This window comes from Periplaneta americana, chromosome 9 (assembly GCF_040183065.1).
Source record: "Periplaneta americana isolate PAMFEO1 chromosome 9, P.americana_PAMFEO1_priV1, whole genome shotgun sequence".
Classification (NCBI taxonomy): domain Eukaryota; kingdom Metazoa; phylum Arthropoda; class Insecta; order Blattodea; family Blattidae; genus Periplaneta; species Periplaneta americana.
The window spans coordinates 87,743,584-87,763,877 of NC_091125.1; the positions used below are offsets into that span (position 1 = coordinate 87,743,584).

At 37.3% G+C, this 20,294-nt stretch overlaps 1 protein-coding gene across 2 annotated transcripts in view; it reads right to left on the reverse strand.

The window, feature by feature from the left end:
• Positions 1–7,763: 7,763 nt before the first annotated feature.
• Positions 7,764–20,294, reverse strand: part of LOC138706204 (homeobox protein unc-4-like) — a 286,141-nt gene continuing 273,610 nt past the window's right edge. For both annotated transcript variants that reach the window (XM_069835230.1, XM_069835229.1), the window contains exon 3: positions 7,764–13,961. In XM_069835230.1, the coding sequence (XP_069691331.1) occupies positions 13,485–13,961 (477 nt within the window). In that variant the 3' untranslated portion in view covers positions 7,764–13,484. The remainder of the gene's footprint in view (positions 13,962–20,294) is intronic.

Genomic DNA, 20,294 nt, shown 5'->3' on the forward strand with positions numbered 1-20,294 from the left:
GAACCTCACAATTCAAAATATCCGCAAATACAAAGTTATATGGTATCTATTAGAAGTATTGTGTAGCCAATTGTGTGTTTACTCTAGAATATCCCGAATATTTTCTACTGGATTTATAAATTGTAACCCAACCACTTGGGTGAGGATGATGATCACGATTATAAGCGACGCCAGTAATGAAAAGCACATAGCTAAGTCAAAAGCATAATGTTAGTACGATGATTACAGTCTAATGTGTAAGGTTTTCTGAGCTCTATTGAAATTTTCTCTGAACCTTATTTTCTTCGATCTCATACAGATTCTTGTTGGGACCCAATCAGCACGAGACTGGCCTTTCACACCTTTTCTGTAAGCAACACATTACTTGGACAACAGGCAAACGTCCATCCCCTGAGAGGGATTAAAACTGGCGCTGATGGATTCCACATAACGTTAAGGTTGCGCGATTTAGTTTTTACGTTTACCGTAGCCGGTAGTGGTATTGATTATGGTGGTAGTAGTACAATAACAATAAGTTCCAGTAATTAATTTGAGATTTGTGGTGGACAAAGTGGTTCTGTAACTGTTTTAATTGCAGATCAATTGCGAATATAAGCATCAAAGTATAAAAGCCATCGATCATCGTCAATTGTTTTCTTATATCTCTCTGCAATATCTATGATAATATCTCTGGAATTAAGCAACTATAAGTGAACCACTTTTGTCTATGTCGAAATCTAATATGTGACATAATATGGCTGTTACGAAACGTAGTGTGACGAAACATATCTATGATGAAAAAAGTGTAGCGAAAAGACCGGATCCCACTATCCTCTGTAATAAAATATGGGCGTTAAATAAACAAAAGCGCCAAAAACATAATAATAATAATAATAATAATAATAATAATAATAATAATAATAATAATAATAATAATAATAATAATAGCAAGGAGATGCACTATCACCTTTACTTTTTTAACTTTGCTCTAGAATATGCCATTAGGAAAGTTCAGGATAACAGACAGGGTTTGGAATTGAACGGGTTACATCAGCTTCTTGTCTATGCGGATGAAGTGAATATGTTAAAAGAAAATCCACAAGCGATTAGGGAAAACACAGAAATTTTACTTGAAGCAAGTAAAGAGATAGGTTTGGAAGTAAATCCCGAAAAGACAAAATATATGATTATGTCTCGTAACCAGAATATTATACGAAATGGAAATATAAAAATTGAGATCTATCCTTCGAAAAAGTGGAAAAATTCAAATAGGCCTATCTTGGAGCAACAGTAACAAATATAAATGACACTCGGGAGGAAATTAAACGCAGAATAAATATGGGAAATGCCTGTTATTATTCGGTTGAAAGCTTTTGTCATCTAGTCTGCTGTCAAAAAATCTGAAAGAATTTATAAACAGTTATATTACCGGTTGTTCTGTATGGTTGTGAAACTTGAACTCTCACTTTGAGAGAGGAACAGAGATTAAGAGTGTTTAAGAATAAGAATCTTAGGAAAATATTTGGGGCTAAGAGGGATGAAGTTACAGGAGAATGGAGAAAGTTACACAACGCAGAACTGCACGCATTTTATTCTTCACCTGACATAATTAAGAACATTAAATCCAGACGTTTGAGATGAGCAGGGCATGTAGCACGTATGGGCGAATCTAGAATTGCATATAGAGTGTTAGTTGGGAGACTGGAGGGAAAAAGATCTTTGGAGAGGCCGAGACGTAGATGGGAGCATAATATTAAAATGGATTTGAGAGAGGTGGGATATGATGGTAGAGATTGGATTAATCTTGCACAAGATAGGGACCGATGTCGGGCTTATGTGAGAGTGGCAATGAACCTGCGGGTTCCTTAAAAAGCCATTTGTAAGTAAATAATAATAATAATAATAATTAATAATAATAATAATAATAATAATAATAATGATAATAGGACAACTAAACTTTAAAATAATATAAAAGAATAATCAGCAATTCGCCATCCTCGACTATGTGACATGTTGCAGACAGAGTTCTTCATGCTCAACAGATAGGCCCACTATAAATATGTTAATTAATTGTATTATATGTACCGATTCCTCCATTAGGCTACGTCTGTGGTGAGGCTCTAGCGATAGAATTTGTGGTGGACAAAGCAGTCGTTTCAGATGATTATTTTTCTCCATTCATTCCACGAACATATCCGCCTGGGTGACGCAGTTGGTATAGCGCTGGCCTTCTGTGCCCGAGGTTGCGGGTTCGATCCCGGTCGAGGTCGATGGCATTTAAATTTCCTTAAATGCGACAGATTCATGTCAGTAGATGTACTTCCATGTAAAAGAACTCCTGCGGGACAAAATTCCGGCACACCGGCAACGCTGATATAACCTCGGCAGTTGCGAGCGTCGTTAAATAAAACATAATATTTAATATTTCCACCAACATTTTCCACCTCTCCCTTATTTCATCAATCATGTGCAATGGTTAGAATAGCCTGAGGTGAAATCTTGGTAGTAGTATGGGTTTCTGATTCTGATACAGGATTTAAGGGCTTGGGGTTTCGGCTCCTGGGGCTTATCAGGTAGGCTACTCGTCTTGAGATAGGACCTGACTATGTCAGGGTGAGGCAGGATGACATACCTGGCAGCATGGGATTCAGGAATGCTATTCAGATCACCTGCCGGACTTGGACAGTCATCGCACATACGTATCTGTAAGACGCAGAATGGGCAGATCCGTTCGGCCCTCGAAAAGCTAAGCCAAAATACTACCTGTGTTATCTCTGTTCTAGAGCGTGGTTTAGGCCCTATCATTTCGCGTGTTCGGCATTGACTGGAAAGATTGCAAGGAATAGCCGTACTGATATATAATTAGCCTTATAAACAAAAACGAAATCAGTAACCTCGAAAAAAAGTTGTTTGATAAATTCTTAATAAATGTTTGGTGATAAAATGTTTAGCCATTTCTATATTGTGAATTTCTAAAAATAGTGTAAGATAAGAAGTTCAATTTAGGTCAGTCGATGATAAAATATTTATTTTTGAAAAAATTCAATTTTGTTAGGTCGGTGATAAAATATCTATTTTTGGTAGGAATGTCCGCCAGGGAGGAAATTTATGCGGATATGGTGAATAGATTGAGGGATCATTGTCTCTCGTACGCTGCCATTGCGAATTTTAAGAGAGGAAGAACGGATATCGAAGATGAACATTATGTTGGAAGACCTGTTTCTGTGACCACTCCAAAAATATCGATTCCGTACAAGATACGGTTTCGGAGGATAGACGATTTGGGCTCAAACTTGTACGATCTTAGAACGTACTTTCATATTGTGCACATTGTTAGATTTCCACAGCAGATAGACAAGCATAAAAAGTATCTCCTCATACAAACTATATGAATGACAACTGAGTAAAACATCATTGAAAAATTGACAATTTGCTCATTCATCCTCTTCCTCTATCTTTTAGTTTAGCGTTTATATCATGTGCGCCACGGTTGGTTTTAATCCTCAAATGTGCATTAGTAAACATTCCAATAGCGTCTCACGACTACAGCAATTACTGCTGGTAGAATATCTAAGTGCGCCAGGGCACCTGAATTTGTTTTAAGTGGACAAGAGTCTGGTAAATTTTTGGGCTACTTTTTTGGACTTCCATTTCTACAAACTGAAGACATTGGTGACTGCTTCATGGATGACGTGATGGCTAGCAAACCTGGAGGAGACAATAAATTCCTTTTGCGATTAAATATTCGATAACTATAATATAATTATTACACACTCCAAGTTCCCTCCCGTCCAGAATGTGGGCAAACGTACACTGAAAAAGAGATGAAAGAAGAAACAAATGCTGTAGAATTGTTCCAGTCAAAGTTCAATTTTTCTTTTCACCATAACCATCGAGACCTATTTCTCTTCATTGATATCCTACTGGAATTCCAAACCTTAACATATTTAGAAATCCGAAAGAGTTCATCATCGTGTGGAACTACCAGTGAGAAGAATAACTTAAAGTCTGTGAGAAGCACAAGTGCATTACGGTTCTGAAAGAACAGTACGCTGAAAATAGAATAACACGAGTATATTTTATTAAAAAGTAATCTTACGAAAACAGATGCTCTAAAGTTGCTGTATAATGTTATGTTTTATTTAACGACGCTCGCAACTGCAGAGGTTATATCAGCGTCGCCGGATGTGCCGGAATTTTGTCCCGCAGGAGTTCTTTTACATGCCAGTAAATCTACTGACATGAGCCTGTCACATTTAAGCACACTTAAATGCCATCGACCTGGCCCGGGATCGAACCCGCAACCTTGGGCATAGAAGGCCAGCGCTATACCAACTTGCCAACCAGGGCGACATAGTTGCTGTATAAACAGTAATAAATCACATATGAATATGAACAAAACAAAGGATTCCATAGAACATTTTAACCAATACTAAAACAGAATTGAATATCACCGCCATTACGGATACTATAGAATCTTACCGCAACAACTGGTATGAACATCTATTAAGAATGCCCAACAATAGGTTACCCAAGAGACTATTGAACTATACACCTCATGGAAAAGAGATATCGGAAGACTAAGGAAGAGTTGGAAAGATCAACTTTCTTCTGGAAGCGGAACAGGCCAGGAGGCCTAATCCAAGACTGTTATTGATGATGACTAAAATGTGTTGACCAATCATCTTAACCATACCTATGTAATTTCGTATCCAGTCAAAAGTCCGGTAAAGTGCGAAAGGAAAAGATAGTAGGCTACGTTTCATTATAGGCAGTTATGAAACCTTGGCTCATCTAACACTATCTCGGACCGGAAGTCGTGGCGCACCTACTAGCCTACCATGTCGGAGGTCAGTTGAGGTGGTGCATCTGGGTGTCTCCCAAAGTTTGTAACAAAGCGCTCGCATATACTATACTATCATGTCTTATAAGTCAGAACAGGTTAGCGATTTATGTCTATTAGTCCCTCTTCATGAGAAAGCACGGACTGGGACTGTCTTCGCACACAGGCCGCTCGGGTGGGCCTATTGTACTACCCGGAATGGAATAATGAGTATGCCCTAAGGCCCTCCGCACTACAGATTCCCCTGCGCGCCGCCTCCGAACTCCCCTACAGTTTACATAACATTTTACCTTCCCACGCAGGCCTCACTGCGGTCCCTGAACCCCGGTCCCACGAGTTACCATGAGCCCACGGTACATAGCGCTACCACCAACAACAAATGGCCACATGTCCACGGGGTCCAAGTTCGCTGGCGGCTCTACATAGGAGCAAGTCCGAAATCTAGAAAAGAAACGGAGATGATGATGAAAGAGGGGAAGTGGAATTATGATTGCGAAATGAATTCCGAGATCCAACGCCGAAAGTTACCAAGCAATTCTGCTCCGATTGGTTGAGGGAAAACCTTGGAAAAAACCTCAACCAGTTAATTTGCCCCAACTAGGATCTGAACCAGGATTGTTGTGAACAACAGGTTTGACTTTTCATGTTTTGAACGTCACAGTTTTAAGTTTATTCAAACTTGCTGATTTGCATTGCTGTTTTAGTGTACCATTTTTTTCTTAAAACTACGATTACTTACCTCTTAGCTTATGTTGATTCCATATCTTTTTCATTATTTTATGTGATTCTCCAAAATTCTGATGTCTTCAAGCAGTGTTGACTTCTCTTGATAAGCCATCGATGTAGCTCAGACGGTAGCTCATTTTTCTGCCAATCCGGAGTTGCACTTGGGCATGTGTTCGATTCTCGCTAGAGCTGATTACTTGCTTGGATTACTTCAGAGGTTTTTATGAACTATAAGGCAAATGTCAACAAAAGCCATGGCGAATTCTCGACCTCATCTCGCCAAATACCGTCTCGCTATAATTTAATTTAAAAATAATTTGATAAATAGCAACAATTCATTGAAGTGTTAATTGTTCTCAAAACTATTTACAACTTAGATTCGAAACTTTCGAAATTTTCACGTTTTACATTACGTAAAATAACTGTTTTAGTAGATTATTTAACGACGCTGTATTAACTACTAAGTTACTCCGTATTTATAAAAATAATCAGAGACCGGAAGTTTAGGCAATATGAATCATTAAAATAGGCAGGCAAAAAAGGCATAAATAGCTAAAATAGACAGGCAAAAAGGCATAAATAGCTAAAATACGCAATAAAAGGTAATTACAAACCTTGCACTAGATCCACAACCTTGCACTTTCCACAAAGAGATTTCGGCAGTAAGAAAAGCTTTACATAAGTCGATGTTGCAATTACTGTTGGAAGCAAAGAAATCTTCTTCCCAGTAGCCTTGGAAAGTGCATTTTTGTGTTTAGTTGTACTGATATATTGCGATATGAAATATTTCTTTTCGTAGTTCACTGACTGCTCACATATTTTGCATGTAAGTACTTTACCGTCAGTACAAAATACGTCGGATCCAAAAGTATTAACATAAATTTGCAAGTTACTGCGCAAAGGAACACTAAATTTCGGCATCTTTACAACAACGTCGCAATAAAAACTGAAAGAAAAATAACATTAGACCCGCACTCATTGTTGCAAAGAGAATATGAACTGACTGAAAGACAATAATATGCATTCGGTGAAGTCACTTTCATTGTAGTGGTTATAGAAATAAATTAAAATATACCTGTAGGCAATTTTTAATAATAAATTAATAAATAATAGATAAATAATCAAATAAAGGCAAAAAAGCGTTTATTTTGTAAATTAGGCGTTTATATTAAAAAAGGCAGAAAAGGGCAACGTAAAACTGTGACGTTTCAATCACAAAGGTATAATTCGTACAGATTTACTTTCAAAATGAAGATAGATTTAACACATTTAAAAAGACATTCTGCCAAAGTTCCGGTCTCTGATGATGATAATAATAATAATAATAATAATAATAATAATAATAATAATAATAATAATAATAATAATAATAATAATCCGTGGAACTTCAGTCCTTTAAGGGCTCAGATCGACGAGCCGGCTGTTGGCGGTCGAAGGAGAGGTGAACGATCATCCAACCAGAATGGAGATATCGTATATTATAGTTGGCTTTCGTAACCGAATGTCACTACTTATCGTACCAAGTGCATCACGATGCTGGGTGGACACTCATCCTATATACTGGCTGAAATTTCATGATAAAATTTCTTCTCACATGAAAACTCGAACCAACGCGCATTACGTAACGCGAGTCCGAAACAGAATGCCTTATACGTGTTCCACGTCGTCAGGGCGCGGGACTCTCTGTATTTAGCTATAATTAAAAAAAATATTTTAATAAAAATATAAATAACAGCAATAATCCATATCCACCAAGCTTCAGTAATACACCAATAAAATTATTGCGCGATAAACTGTACCTTCGACATGAGTCTTGATACATTTATGAAAAAATTATTGTAATTGAAATATATGTTTGTGGAATTGAATATTTCATTTTGGTGGAATTGTATTTGGCGAAATAGAAGTCGAAGATTTTTTAGTCGATTACCTAGCATTAGCGTTACAGTTGAGAAAAACCTCTGAAACAAGCCAAAGATGTAATCAGCGTAAGTGGGAATTTACTCTCCACTCATAAACGCAATTCCAGATTAGCAGGTCAGCGCGCTACCGCTAAAGTATTCGGAGGAATGTTTGTATTTTTATCGGAAATAACGCAGCTATCTCGCCGGTGAATTGTATGCTTCCGTATCGTGCTCAAAATGTTTCCTTTAGAAACTGACAGCCCTGTATAATAAAATTGTGGGTTTAAGGAAACAAAAGAAAGCGATACAACTTCATCGAATAAATATTATTATTACTTCTCATGATCAAAACAAAATTATCACCAATATGGACGAATGGATATAATATTACGCGGTCTACATGTTAGTACACGTTGACAATAATAATAATTAACATTCTACCTGTTGTTTTTTCTGTGACATCAGTAATTTGAATGGTTATGTTTTCATTTCACTTTGGCAAGGGAAATATGAGATAAGAGACTCTTGAATTTTATTTACAGTCAATGAAATTATATTGAAATATGTTTTACATTCGTCACTGTTAGTCATTATTTTACTTTCACTTTGTAAGCAGAAAGTGTGCACACTGTAGAAAAAAATAATAAATACAATAAGTCATTTGTTTTGTGTGTGTGTGTGTTTTTGTATGTGTATGTGTGTGGAGCTCCTCACGAACTTGTTTTCTTCTTTTGTGTCTTCGTAACAAGACATACATTATCAAGTTAGAATGATTCTCAAAGCTGTACCAGCATTTGGGGGGGGCTATTAAATTCGTAATAATTATTATGTAGTTATTTCTTACTTTGAAAAGTAAGCTAGGCTACATTACCGTAAATAAAATCAGTGGACTAGAAGAGAAGTTTTGGGATTTACAACAATATAATCCACGATGAGATGTTTATCACGTGCATCTCTGAAGATCGCAACGTGGTTCAGAGTGTATTAAAGCGGAAAGTGATTTTGTTTTAATCCTACAGTATGTAAATGTAAATTTGCACAAATAGGACAGTCTTTATTACGTACAAATTTACTAGCCTATTCTTTAGCATTGATAATTCATGTGTGTTTTATTAAATGACATAATGCCAACAGTTCTTTTTCGGACTAAAATATAGAAATAAAGTCATTTAATTAAATATATAACTTTATAAAAATAAAATAAAATTCTTGTTTCAGAACCATTTTAAAGTGTTTTGGAATGCACAATATGTATTAAGTCTGCTGTATGAATTTTAAAATACTTTCTGTTTGTAATATTGATCACTGTTAATACATTCACTACCATTTCATGTGATCATATTAATAACATTGAAAAACAAAATTCACACTTACAATCCATAACACTTCCAGATGTCAAATTTATTTATATGTTGAAGACAAAATACACAACAATCATATATCACTGACGTATTTACGATTTTATTTTCTAGGATTGAGTAATTATTTTGAACATTTTTTCTGATCTCATGCAATCTACCCACTTTCGAATTTATATTATGTAAATAAACCTGAAATTAAATTAATAAATGTAGTTTTGGGTGTGCATTTAAAATCATGATATGATACATCTGTTATCACAAATATTTCGTATGGAGAAGATAGAGAGTAAAACCCTATTCTCCCACTTAAATATGCCATTGATACTAGTTTATTTTAACTATGAAAAGTGACGAATCTAAAACATGTTTCAGTATCTATTCTATATACCCTAAGCTGGTACATCAAAAATTATTTCATTATCATTAGATTTCGTTACGATTTTATTTTGTGTAAGACTTTCAAATAATCATTGTTACGTAACTACTGCAGCTATTGAAATAGATTATTGCAAAATATTTATTTTTATCAACATGAAATTTATGAGATATTATAATTTATTATGCATCTTCAGTACGATACAATGATCTGAAAAGTGATATTATGTTATTGCTTGAATTCTCGTGTTCCCATTTTTTTCATTTAAAACTATTTCATATATATATTTCTATTTACAGCGATCGTTACACTTCCATGTTCCGGACATTTCGATTTAAAAGTAAAATAAAAAACTGAAGAGCGGCGACAACAATGAATATCTTCACGCTTGTCTCGAAATCTCTCGATCGCTCTGACAGACGGCAATTGTTCTTGATTCACTTTCAGTTCCGCCATCAGAGTGTGCAGTCCTCCGCTCTTCGAAAACAATTCACAGGAAACGTGACGCAACAAAAGGAACAAATGAAGAAAGAAATGCGAGTGAAACTTGGAGAGTTCACTTATTTCGAAAGAAGCAATTTCTGCGTTCTCTTCACAGTCCGCTTCTTTATTACTAATCCGACACAAGGATTAATGAGACTAGACTAGATAATCAGGAAACAGCATGTGGTTTTTAGTCTGAGTCCTACAGTATTTTGTTTTTCTTATCACTGGTTTTCCTTTCTATCAGGAAAACACATCTTCAACATCACGAGAAAAAACTTGCTTTATATCTTGTATGTTACAGTAATCACTTCCACGAGATATGTGATGAATGAATCGTTTTCCTTTTGTCTCTCTATCCACAGGAATTCCTGATCATTCTCATTTACATAGAAGTCCATTTTCACTTATATTTATTTTTATGTAGCTATAACGGGTGATTCTTTGACTATGTTACAAACATTTAAGGATGATAGAGGAGATAAACGTGAACCATGTCCGGAAAAGTTTCGCTTGGTAATTGCAGAACGTGATGTGCTTTGTCAGAATGCTTTTCTAACCATAGTTTTTAGTGTAAGGATTCCTACTAATCACTATTTTGTCTTTAATATAGGCGTTGATGTTGCTAAGATGTTTGTAAACAGTAGGTACAAATTTTTGTGAGGATACGTGGAACGCTAGGTTTGCAGTCAGCAAATACTGTTTGAAGTTTATCATGTAAAGCTTTACATTGGGAAAACTTGTTGATAAGCATTTCGTTTGTGGAAATTGAACCAGGAATGAAAGACAAGCTTCAAGACATTATCAGTTAGAATTTCCTTTACGACGCCGACCATCTCAAGGATCTTGTTTACGATTTTTGTGACACCCGATCAAATCAGAAGAGGTTCTAATCATAATTTATTTGTGACACAGTCGAGAATATATCGGGAATCTTCGAATGGATTCTTCAGTCGATAGTACGGTGCTGTAATGCCTATTGAGACTGGTGGAAGATGGGTTGAACAATTTCTGTACGGGTACTGGATTGTGATATCCTTCAGGTGAATGCTTTATGTACGGTATGTATTAATTACAAGTTTGTAATGATATAACGAACGTTTTGGTTTATTATTCTGCAATGCTACTTAAACCAATTAGCATACACATCTTCTGTATTTACCAAACGAAACGTTTCCGGAAATGGATTCCTATATGAAACTTGTCCATAACGATCTCCTCTATCTTCTCTAAAAGTTTGTAACAAAGTCATAGAATCGCCCTTTATACAAAGTGTTAAAAAAGTATCCAATATTTTAGGAGGTGATAGTAGGCATCAAAACAAGAAAAAATGTCTAATAAACATGGGTCCTACAACACATACTTTCTGAGATCTGAACATTTGTTCGTAGGAGGTGCTCAATGTGACGTCCATTTATGGAAATGCATTTTTCTACCCTAGAATACAGCACGCTACTAGATAATCATACCGTAGTTGACACCCCTGGCATGAAATACTGATACGTCGTAAGGAATACTGAAAACAAAAGTTTGGTTGCGGATATGAGCAGGATTCAGCAGAGATGGTGTTGTGAATTTTCGTAATCAGCAAGTGTAGGCTGATGACAATCCCCATGCAGTTGAAGAAACAAGGCATCAACGCCGATTCTCAATCAACGTTTGGACAAACGTTCTTGGCGATAGATTAAGGGCCATACGTGCTACCACAGAGATTAACTGGGACTCGTTATCAGGACTTTCTTACTAACGTATTGCCTACCTTACTGGAGAATGTACCATGTCAGCAAATACTACAGCTGGGTTCATGCATGATGGCACACCAGCACATTTTCTCCGCAATAAGCGTGAACACCTGACGCTGACATTTCAGGACCGCTGGATTGATTGAGAGGTCCCACACCTTGGCCTGCTCGTTCCCCAAACTTAAATCCCCTAGGCTTTTGGTTATCAAGAACAATCAGGCCGACTTCAAAGAGTGCATGAGTCCTTACGCCAAAGGGCAGAGGAATGCATTGCCATGAATGAACGTCACATTGAGCACCTCCTATGATCAAGTGTTCAGATCTCAGAAAATATGTGTTGTAGGACCTATGTTTATTGGACATTTTTTCCTTGTTTTGATGCTTACTAGCACCTCCTAAAATAATTGGATACCTTTTTTAACACTCTGTATAACATCGCTAACCATTTCCACGTTTTAATATGTCGTCATTTTATGCTTTTTAAAACAATTTCAGTCTTTATCATGTGTCAGCGTTTCTCAAGCACTTTGCGAATAAGGGTCATTTATTATTTTTTATTCTTCAAACCAACGTAAGCTATTGAGGTGTTATAACATGTTTTTTTCTAAATCATTCCTTATAAACCATCTCATAAACACTTTTAATTATATCATTAAAATTGCACACTTCAAACGAGATAATTGCAATGTGTTACTGGAATGAATGCTTACGTGTGTTAAACGATAGTTTATACTGCGGCTCAATAAGCAACATCTTGATTACTAGGGGACTGCGAGTTATAGCTGAGTAACGCTGCCATATGTAATATTGTTATTTCTCATTCACAATACAGCCGTAAACATAATATGAATATGGAAGCTAGGGTAATGTTATCAGACGGTGCTAAGTCAGATCTACAATATCCATCGTTGTATATTTAGAAATGTCATTAAAATTCGAAACTTCCACCACTATATATATTTTGCACTTCTGTATCTCGAAAACTGTGAGACCTAGAACACTGTTATTTCTTAACTTAGCGACTGATTTTTCAGCGAAATAAGCTCTAGAAGTTTGCCGATTGAATTTTATAGTGTGAACTAGTGTCCTACAATGTTCGAGCATGAGAGAGGCAACCAAGACATTAAGAACTTCGTCTCATTTCATATTGAAAACTACGAGTAATAGCAAAATCTGTGCTAAAATTCTTAAGTGGTTAAAACATGAGTGGAGGACAGCGAATATTCTTATAACAAGATGGAACAAATAGACTGGCCTGCTTCTGCAGAACGAACATAGGTGAATATCCAACTTAACTTAACCATACTCGACAAACTTGAGCCGAACATAGCACCTGTAGCCTAATGCGTGACGCTAGTGTATAATGTAAACTGTAGTCGTGCGCCTGGTTACAAGATTGATATGAATCTTTGAACTGCAAATGATTTAGGCCTACCAGTAGACCTAACTTGTGCGATGAATAATATTTGCATTGTCATAATATTTTTGCAATCATCTTTCGATATTCCACAACATGGTCAATTAAGAAGCCTTCGTGGGTCATTGGAAGCTTATGTTTACATTTGCTTTGTGAATGTTGAATTAATTCAGAAAGCTTTATTGATAGCTTTCCTGTTTCTCACGTTACCAAGTTGATTCACGGAAATTATGCGAAATGAAATAGATTCTGCACATTTCCTTTAATGGATTTTTATCAGCAGTGAGTATCGCCTGGACCGTGTTCTTTCTTAACTTCCAGCGATCAAATTTCAAAGCTGAAACATATTTTGGCCCATGGAAGCCCCTCGAAAATATACGTGTTAATATCTGAAAGAGGTTGCACAGTGGAGTCTATCTCCATCTTCTCTCTCAGCTTAAACCAGTTCCATTGCAGATGTTTTCCTCTTTGTTTTTTATGTGACTTAGTGCGTTACACATTTTATCTTCCTTCTACGTGGTAAGTTCTTGCCTGTCTTCAGACGTTTGCATTTCCACGGCATCGCAACTGGTTACTCGTGCCCTGCGACGTATTTCACTGAAGGGTTCTCATGGGAAGCTCGATTACAGCCATGCCTGGGTGTGCAGGTGCAGTCACGAGTGCGCGGGAGGCTCGGTGCGCGACAGCAGGGACTCTATGCTGAAGGGGTTGGGACGTCGCTGCTTGGACAGCGGCGGCGGCAGATCGACGGCATCGTCGCTGTCGCTGGCGTCCCCCACGACGTCGATCTCGCCGTTGCTGCAGCAGCTGGACGAGTCGTTGTTATTGTTGTTGTGGGACGGCGCGGACGTCCTGGCCGCCGCCGCCTTCTTGCCCTGCTGCTGCTCCCACTCGCGGCGCAGCGTGGCGATGTCGACGGCGATGCCCTTGGCCGCCAGCTTGCGCTGCTGGCGCTCCAGCGACTTGAGCAGCTTCTTCTCGCGGCGCTCCCGCTCCTTGCGCACCAGCTCCTCCTCCGGGATCGGCTCCCCGCTGCACGTCTGCGGGTGCGCGTTGTGCGCCGGGCGCCCCGGCCCCTTCTTCGTGTGCTCCTTCTTGCGCCACTTGGCGCGCCGGTTCTGGAACCACACCTGCAACACAGCGGGCGGCGTCAGTGTTACGGTACCAGGGAGGAGGGGAAATACAACCAAAGAGATTAAGGGGCTGGAAGTTTAAGATACCGGTATATAAAAAGTAAAAATGGAAATTACAAAAACGAAAGAAGAGATGAAATATTACAAAGAAGAAGAAACAAAGAAAGAAAGAAAGAATGACAAATAACATTAAAAGATCAAGAAAATGAACTATAGCGTAAAAGAGAAATAAACTCGTAATTAGAGAACAAGATAAAATAAAATAAAAGGAAAGCGGGATTATTGAGAGAAAGAGAAACGTAAACGAGAAGGAGAAATAAAGAGAGAAAGACATGAGTTAAGAAGAGGAAAAAGAGGAAACTATAAATAAGAGAACGCAAAAAAGGAAGAAAACGTATCTAACGTAGAAAGACAGAGTGAAAAATGAGAGAAATGGAAAAGAAGGAAAATATAACCCAGGAAATAAACATAAAACACCTAAAGAAAAAATTAAATTACAGTTAAGTAAATGAATAGGGGAAATTTAGAAAGCAGGACAAATAATGAAGGTAAAGAAAAAGAGGAAGTATAAGATATCTATCTGGAGAACAAATGCATCGATATTAGCCGGCCAATATTTCTAAATCTCATTATTACATTCATCAACATTATTTCTGATCACCGGTTGGTGATGTGTGGAGGAGACTGGAGTTGTTTTTAAGTATGCCTAATACACAGCGTGCCTTAACACAGTCGACTGGTGAGTGGAAATGCTGGGAGTTGTCACAATGGCCCAGCGAATGGCCTAAGTGCTGGATCGTCATTCATTCATTCATTCATTCATGCCTATGGACGAAAGGGGAGAGGAATAAATGAGAAAATACACGAATGAAAAGGAAAGAAATTAAGGAGAATGAATAAATATACAAGGAAAGAAAATAGATAAGAGGACAGAAAAAAATAAAGGGACAGAAAGAAAATTAAAAAAATAGGAAGTAAATGGTACCTATTCCTCTGACATAAAAAACAGACACATAGACCTATCTAAAATCTGTTACATAAACACAAGTCATCTACAGTATAACACACGGCAATAGAAACCGGAACTCAATAGTAAAAACGGCCTACTGATATACGCACATGTCCTACACACGCAATATAGCTACAGGTGTTGAAGCATGTATAAATAAATTGATATGTATTGATATGAAATGTATAAATAAATTTAAAAAAGACACAATCAAAACAAAAAGTAAAAAATAAACATTAAAACAATCCATAACTATAAAAAACAGAAATTTGAACGGTAGACTTAGCAATGACATAATGAATAATGTGAATAAGAATGAGTTAAGATAAAATAATATAGAGTACATTACAAGTTGGGTTAAAATAGAATATGAATGTGATTTAAACATGTAAACAGAGTGTATAATAGCAGAGTCATTAACATAGCTATGCCACCAGACTAGGACGACGTAGAATGGCAAGAAGAATCTGCCAAAATCGAGAGAACGCTGAACTCCATAGCCTTGAATTTTGGGTAAGAGAGACCTAAATTAAGAAGAAGAAGAAGAAGAAGAAGAAGAAGAAGAAGAAGGTATATGATAGGGAGAAAAGAGGAAATAGAGAAATGAAGTAAGGAATAGTAAATGAAAAGGAGTAGCAACTAAACTGAAGGAAAAACTAGAAAGTTAAGCAGAGGAATGTAGGTAAAGACAAACTCCGTGAAGGCACTTGGGAGACATGGAGGTAGATCTCCTCTTCATGCTTTCACGAGGTGGTGTGGTCGGCATCATGCTCCGAAAAATCCCTCTTTAACCCCGGACCATCGAGTGCGTAGCCAGTTGCTCTACCAACTGAACTACACGACCGGCAAAGGAAGAAGATGATCAATAAATATAAAAAAGAAAGTAACATGGATATGAAGGAAGATAGAATTAAAGTGCGGAAGACAGGAAGGCGAAGAATAAAAGTGGATATGACTCTAGTGGCGGATGGAAGTTCAGAAGTAAAGAAAGTAGCTATCTTCAACTGTGTTTGGAAAGTAATAGATAAAGGAAAAGAAGTCCCTTGACCTGTATGTAGCTGATCACTCTTATATTGAATCTAATTGAAAATTTCTGAAGACCTTCAACTTTGAAGACAGATGCTGAGATGGTAATAGACAACCAGGTAAAAGAATGGTATTCCTGGTCCATTCCTGACCCCACTGTCATGCATTTTGTTCGCAGCCAAGATCCAAGATGTAAACTTAACCACGAAATAACCATAATGCGATTAATTGTATGTGAAGTATGCGGCACACCTGGTCTCGTGTCACGACGTACAGGTGTGTCGCGGCACATTGTTTGAGGAACAGTGCTCCAGGCGAGCACTGGATAGTAATTTAACAAAAAGAAGTCTACTTCCGCTGCATGCCTTCATCTCTCATCAATCATCACTTGTACACGCCTCACAGCAAAATACTGAGGCGTAAAATTGTACAAATACCTAACGAGTTGACGCATGATTGGCAAGCACATATTGATCAGTTCAGTTCCTCTAGTTTGTAACAAGTCAGGATCTAGGTATCCTCTACATACAGTAAGATGCTTCGGAAATACGAATGAGTTGCTGGAGAAAAGTAAAGCATAGTCTTTTTTAATCGTGGCACTAGCAAAATACTGAGCTTTCAGCTATGCAATGTGTACTGTACTTTATGTTCTGCATTTTTTAGTAAACTAATATCAGTAAAATTCCGTGTTTCCACTTGAGTTTAAATCGTCCGCCGAGTTAGCTCTGTGATAGCTTGTCTTCCTCCAGACTAGCCGGCCCGGCTTCGATTCCCGGCGGGGTCAGAAATTTTCATGTAACATTTCTACCTCGGGACTAGGAGAGATGGCGGTGCACAACTTCTAATCACTAGATTGTGCACCAATATGCCTGGGTTAAACCCCCAAATCTCTTCGCAGTGCACATGAGGAGAAGGCATGTCACTGTTGATAGTGATTCGTACGTCGGATGGGGATGTTAAGCCTGGCGGCTCCCTTGGTGCTATTCGAATGGAGCAGGCTACGTGCCGGCACCGGGTTTGCCCTTCTCCCTTCCTCATCTTCATCATCATCACTCATTCCAGACACTACACTTACACGAGCACTTACACATACACTCACCCTACACATAACTCTCCACAGATACTACACATGTACAGCGTGGCCCGCCGAAGTGATTGTACAACTAGAAAATGGGTCACAGTTCTGCCATATATCCGCAATATGCGGAACCCGAATCACGCAAGCGAAGTGGGTAGGTATTGAACACACACACACACACACACACACACACACACACACACACTTGAGTTTAAACCCCTGCTAACAGACGGCATTGTCATCTCATGTAATCGTCATCATATAGTCGTTGCTATCATAAATCATCGTCTTTCTTAACTGCTACACTAGAATAATACCAGGTTGTAGCTATAAGCTTTCACAATGTTTTGAATTTTTTTTAGTAGAAAGTTCATCTATTGACAGCATCTTGTGAAAAATTCTGGCTTCCGCTCGGTAATAGAAGTCATTTTCGAGTCCTCATGAAATTTCGAGCAGTGTATGGGACCGGTGCCCACCCAGCGTCGTGTTGCACTTGAGAAGCTACGATAGGTAACGAAATCCGGTTGCGAAAGCCAGCTGTAACGACTGGAGGGATCGCCGTGCTAACCACACGATACCTTCATTCTGGTTGGATGATCATCTACCTCTGCTTCAGCATGTGACGCCACGGATTATTATTATTATTATTATTATTATTATTATTTATTAATAGAAGTCTCTGACAATGCATCATCATCATCATCATCATCATCATCGGTTTATAGTCGTAATATCATTGCCATCATCTTTTTTTTATTATTGGGTTACTTTACGACGCTGTACCAACATCTAGGTTACTTAGCGTCTGAATGAAATGAAGGTGATAATGCCGGTGAAATGAGTCCGGGGTCCAGCACCGAAAGTTACCCAGCATTTGCTCGCGTTGGGTTGAGGGAAAACCCCGGAATAAACCTCAACCAGGTAACTTGCCCCGACCGGGATTCGAACCCGGGCCCCCTGGTTTCGCGGCCAGACGCGCTGACCGTTACTCCACAGGTGTGGACGCCATCATCTTATAATGGGCATAGTAATTTCATAATCATTCTAATAATAATTGTTACTGGCATCGTATTTTAGTAATTATTGACGTAATATTACCATCTTTATTGTTGCCATCATTATTGTATAATCATAATAACCATAGTTTTGTCTTCATTGTCATCAACATACCATCAATCTTCATTGTCTATAATAATAATAATAATAATAATAATAATAATAATAATAATAATAATAATAATCAGATAGATGCACCATTATTTTCGTATAGATAATGTCATTGTTATCATCATACCATCAATCTCCTTTATCATATCATTAATACAGTAGTCGTGACATAATTGTAGTAATATCTTTACCGTCATCATCATAATATTCATTACTGCGTCATAATAATCACCAGAGTCAAGTCATCATTGTCATAATATATCCTGTACCAGTCATTACAATGTCATTTTAATCACTAATCGCCGTAATATTGTTCTAATGAATTACATATGCTTGTAAATTGAATTAATATGCTTGTGTATTTTATATTTTTGTATAGCTCAACTATTGAAACTACTTGCTACATATTGTATTTTTGAGTACCCCAGTCGGCAAACTCGCTTTCACTCTGGCTTGGATTAGACTCCCTCTTGGGTTGATTACCTGGTTTAGTTTCTTCCCAGGTTTTCCCCAACCGTAACATAATGAGATAAACTGTGGCGAATCTTCTACTTCACTTTATCTCACCAAAAATTATGTATCTCTTGACTTGTTTCACATCTTAAAGTTCAATGCTAATGTAAGATCTATGGAATACAATAAATGAACTAGAAAAAAATTAAAATGATTATTGTCATCGTATCATCACCATTATCGTAACATCATAATCACCACAGTCGTATCATTATCACAGTAATGTTATTTTGATTATCATCGTACCATCAGTCTTCATTATCTATCATCAAAATCACCATAATCGTGTCATCATTATAATCGCCATAATGTCATAATTATTTTCATTATTGCACTATTATAATCACCATAACCCTGTGATCATCATTGTAATAGTGTCATTATCATCATATCAGCAGTCATAATTACCGTATCATCTTAATCATCAGTTACGTCATTATTACGTACTTATTTATTTTTCATTTAAAGATGCGAATATACGCAGGGTAAACCCAGTATCATAGTCATAATTTTTTAAGTAGGTTATTTTACGACGCTTTATCAACATCTTCGGTTATTTAGCGTCTGAATGAGATGAAGGTGATAATGCCGGTGAAATGAGTCCGGGGTCCAGCACCGAAAGTTAACCAGCATTTGCTCATATCAAAGTCATCAACAGGGGCAGGTATTTATGGAGATTAATTTTATCATTTGTGTTTTTTAATATTGGTGTCGACGGGGATTATTGGACATTGATTTTTAATCTTGGCGGAGATTAATGGAAATTTTGGAAAATACAATTATTTTAGAATTATTTTATTAACTCAGTATAAATATTACTTTCAAAATAATTAACATTAAGGGTTAGTTGGATTTTGGTAAAGTTGCGGTATGGCCAATAGACATATTTGTTGAATTGGGATTGTATTTAACACGCATTCATTAAAAAAGCAAACAAAAAGCATCCCTCAAATTAACACTTTCAAATTATTACTGAAATGTTAAATTCTCCGTCTTTTGAGTTCACTAATGTAATTAGAACACCTGGAATGCCATTTAATGTAGCCTTACTTACTTACTGGCTTTTAAGGAACCCGTAGGTTCATTGCCGCCCTCACATAAGCCCGCCATTGGTCCCTATCCTGAGCAAGATTAATCCAGCCTCTACCATCATATCCTACCTACTTGGATATATAACAAATTCAAGTGAAAAAAAAAAAAGAAAGATAAACTCATAACTTGAAATTCGCTATAAAATGACACAATAGTAATAATTCGCGAATGTGTTCATATTTCGCTATTAGAGCTCTATTTCGCGATTTTTGGCGATTGTTTTATCCACATATTATTAATCAGAAATTCGTAAAGATTAGTAAAAATCTACTATAGACCATATCTATTATGTCATGATTTTCGCGATCTACATAAATACCCGGCCCTGCTCATCAATATTGTCATCTTAATATCATTTTCATCAACATATCTCATCGCAGTCTTTATAATCGTGTCATTATTGAGATCATCGTCATAGTTGTGTCACCACAATCATAAATCGTCG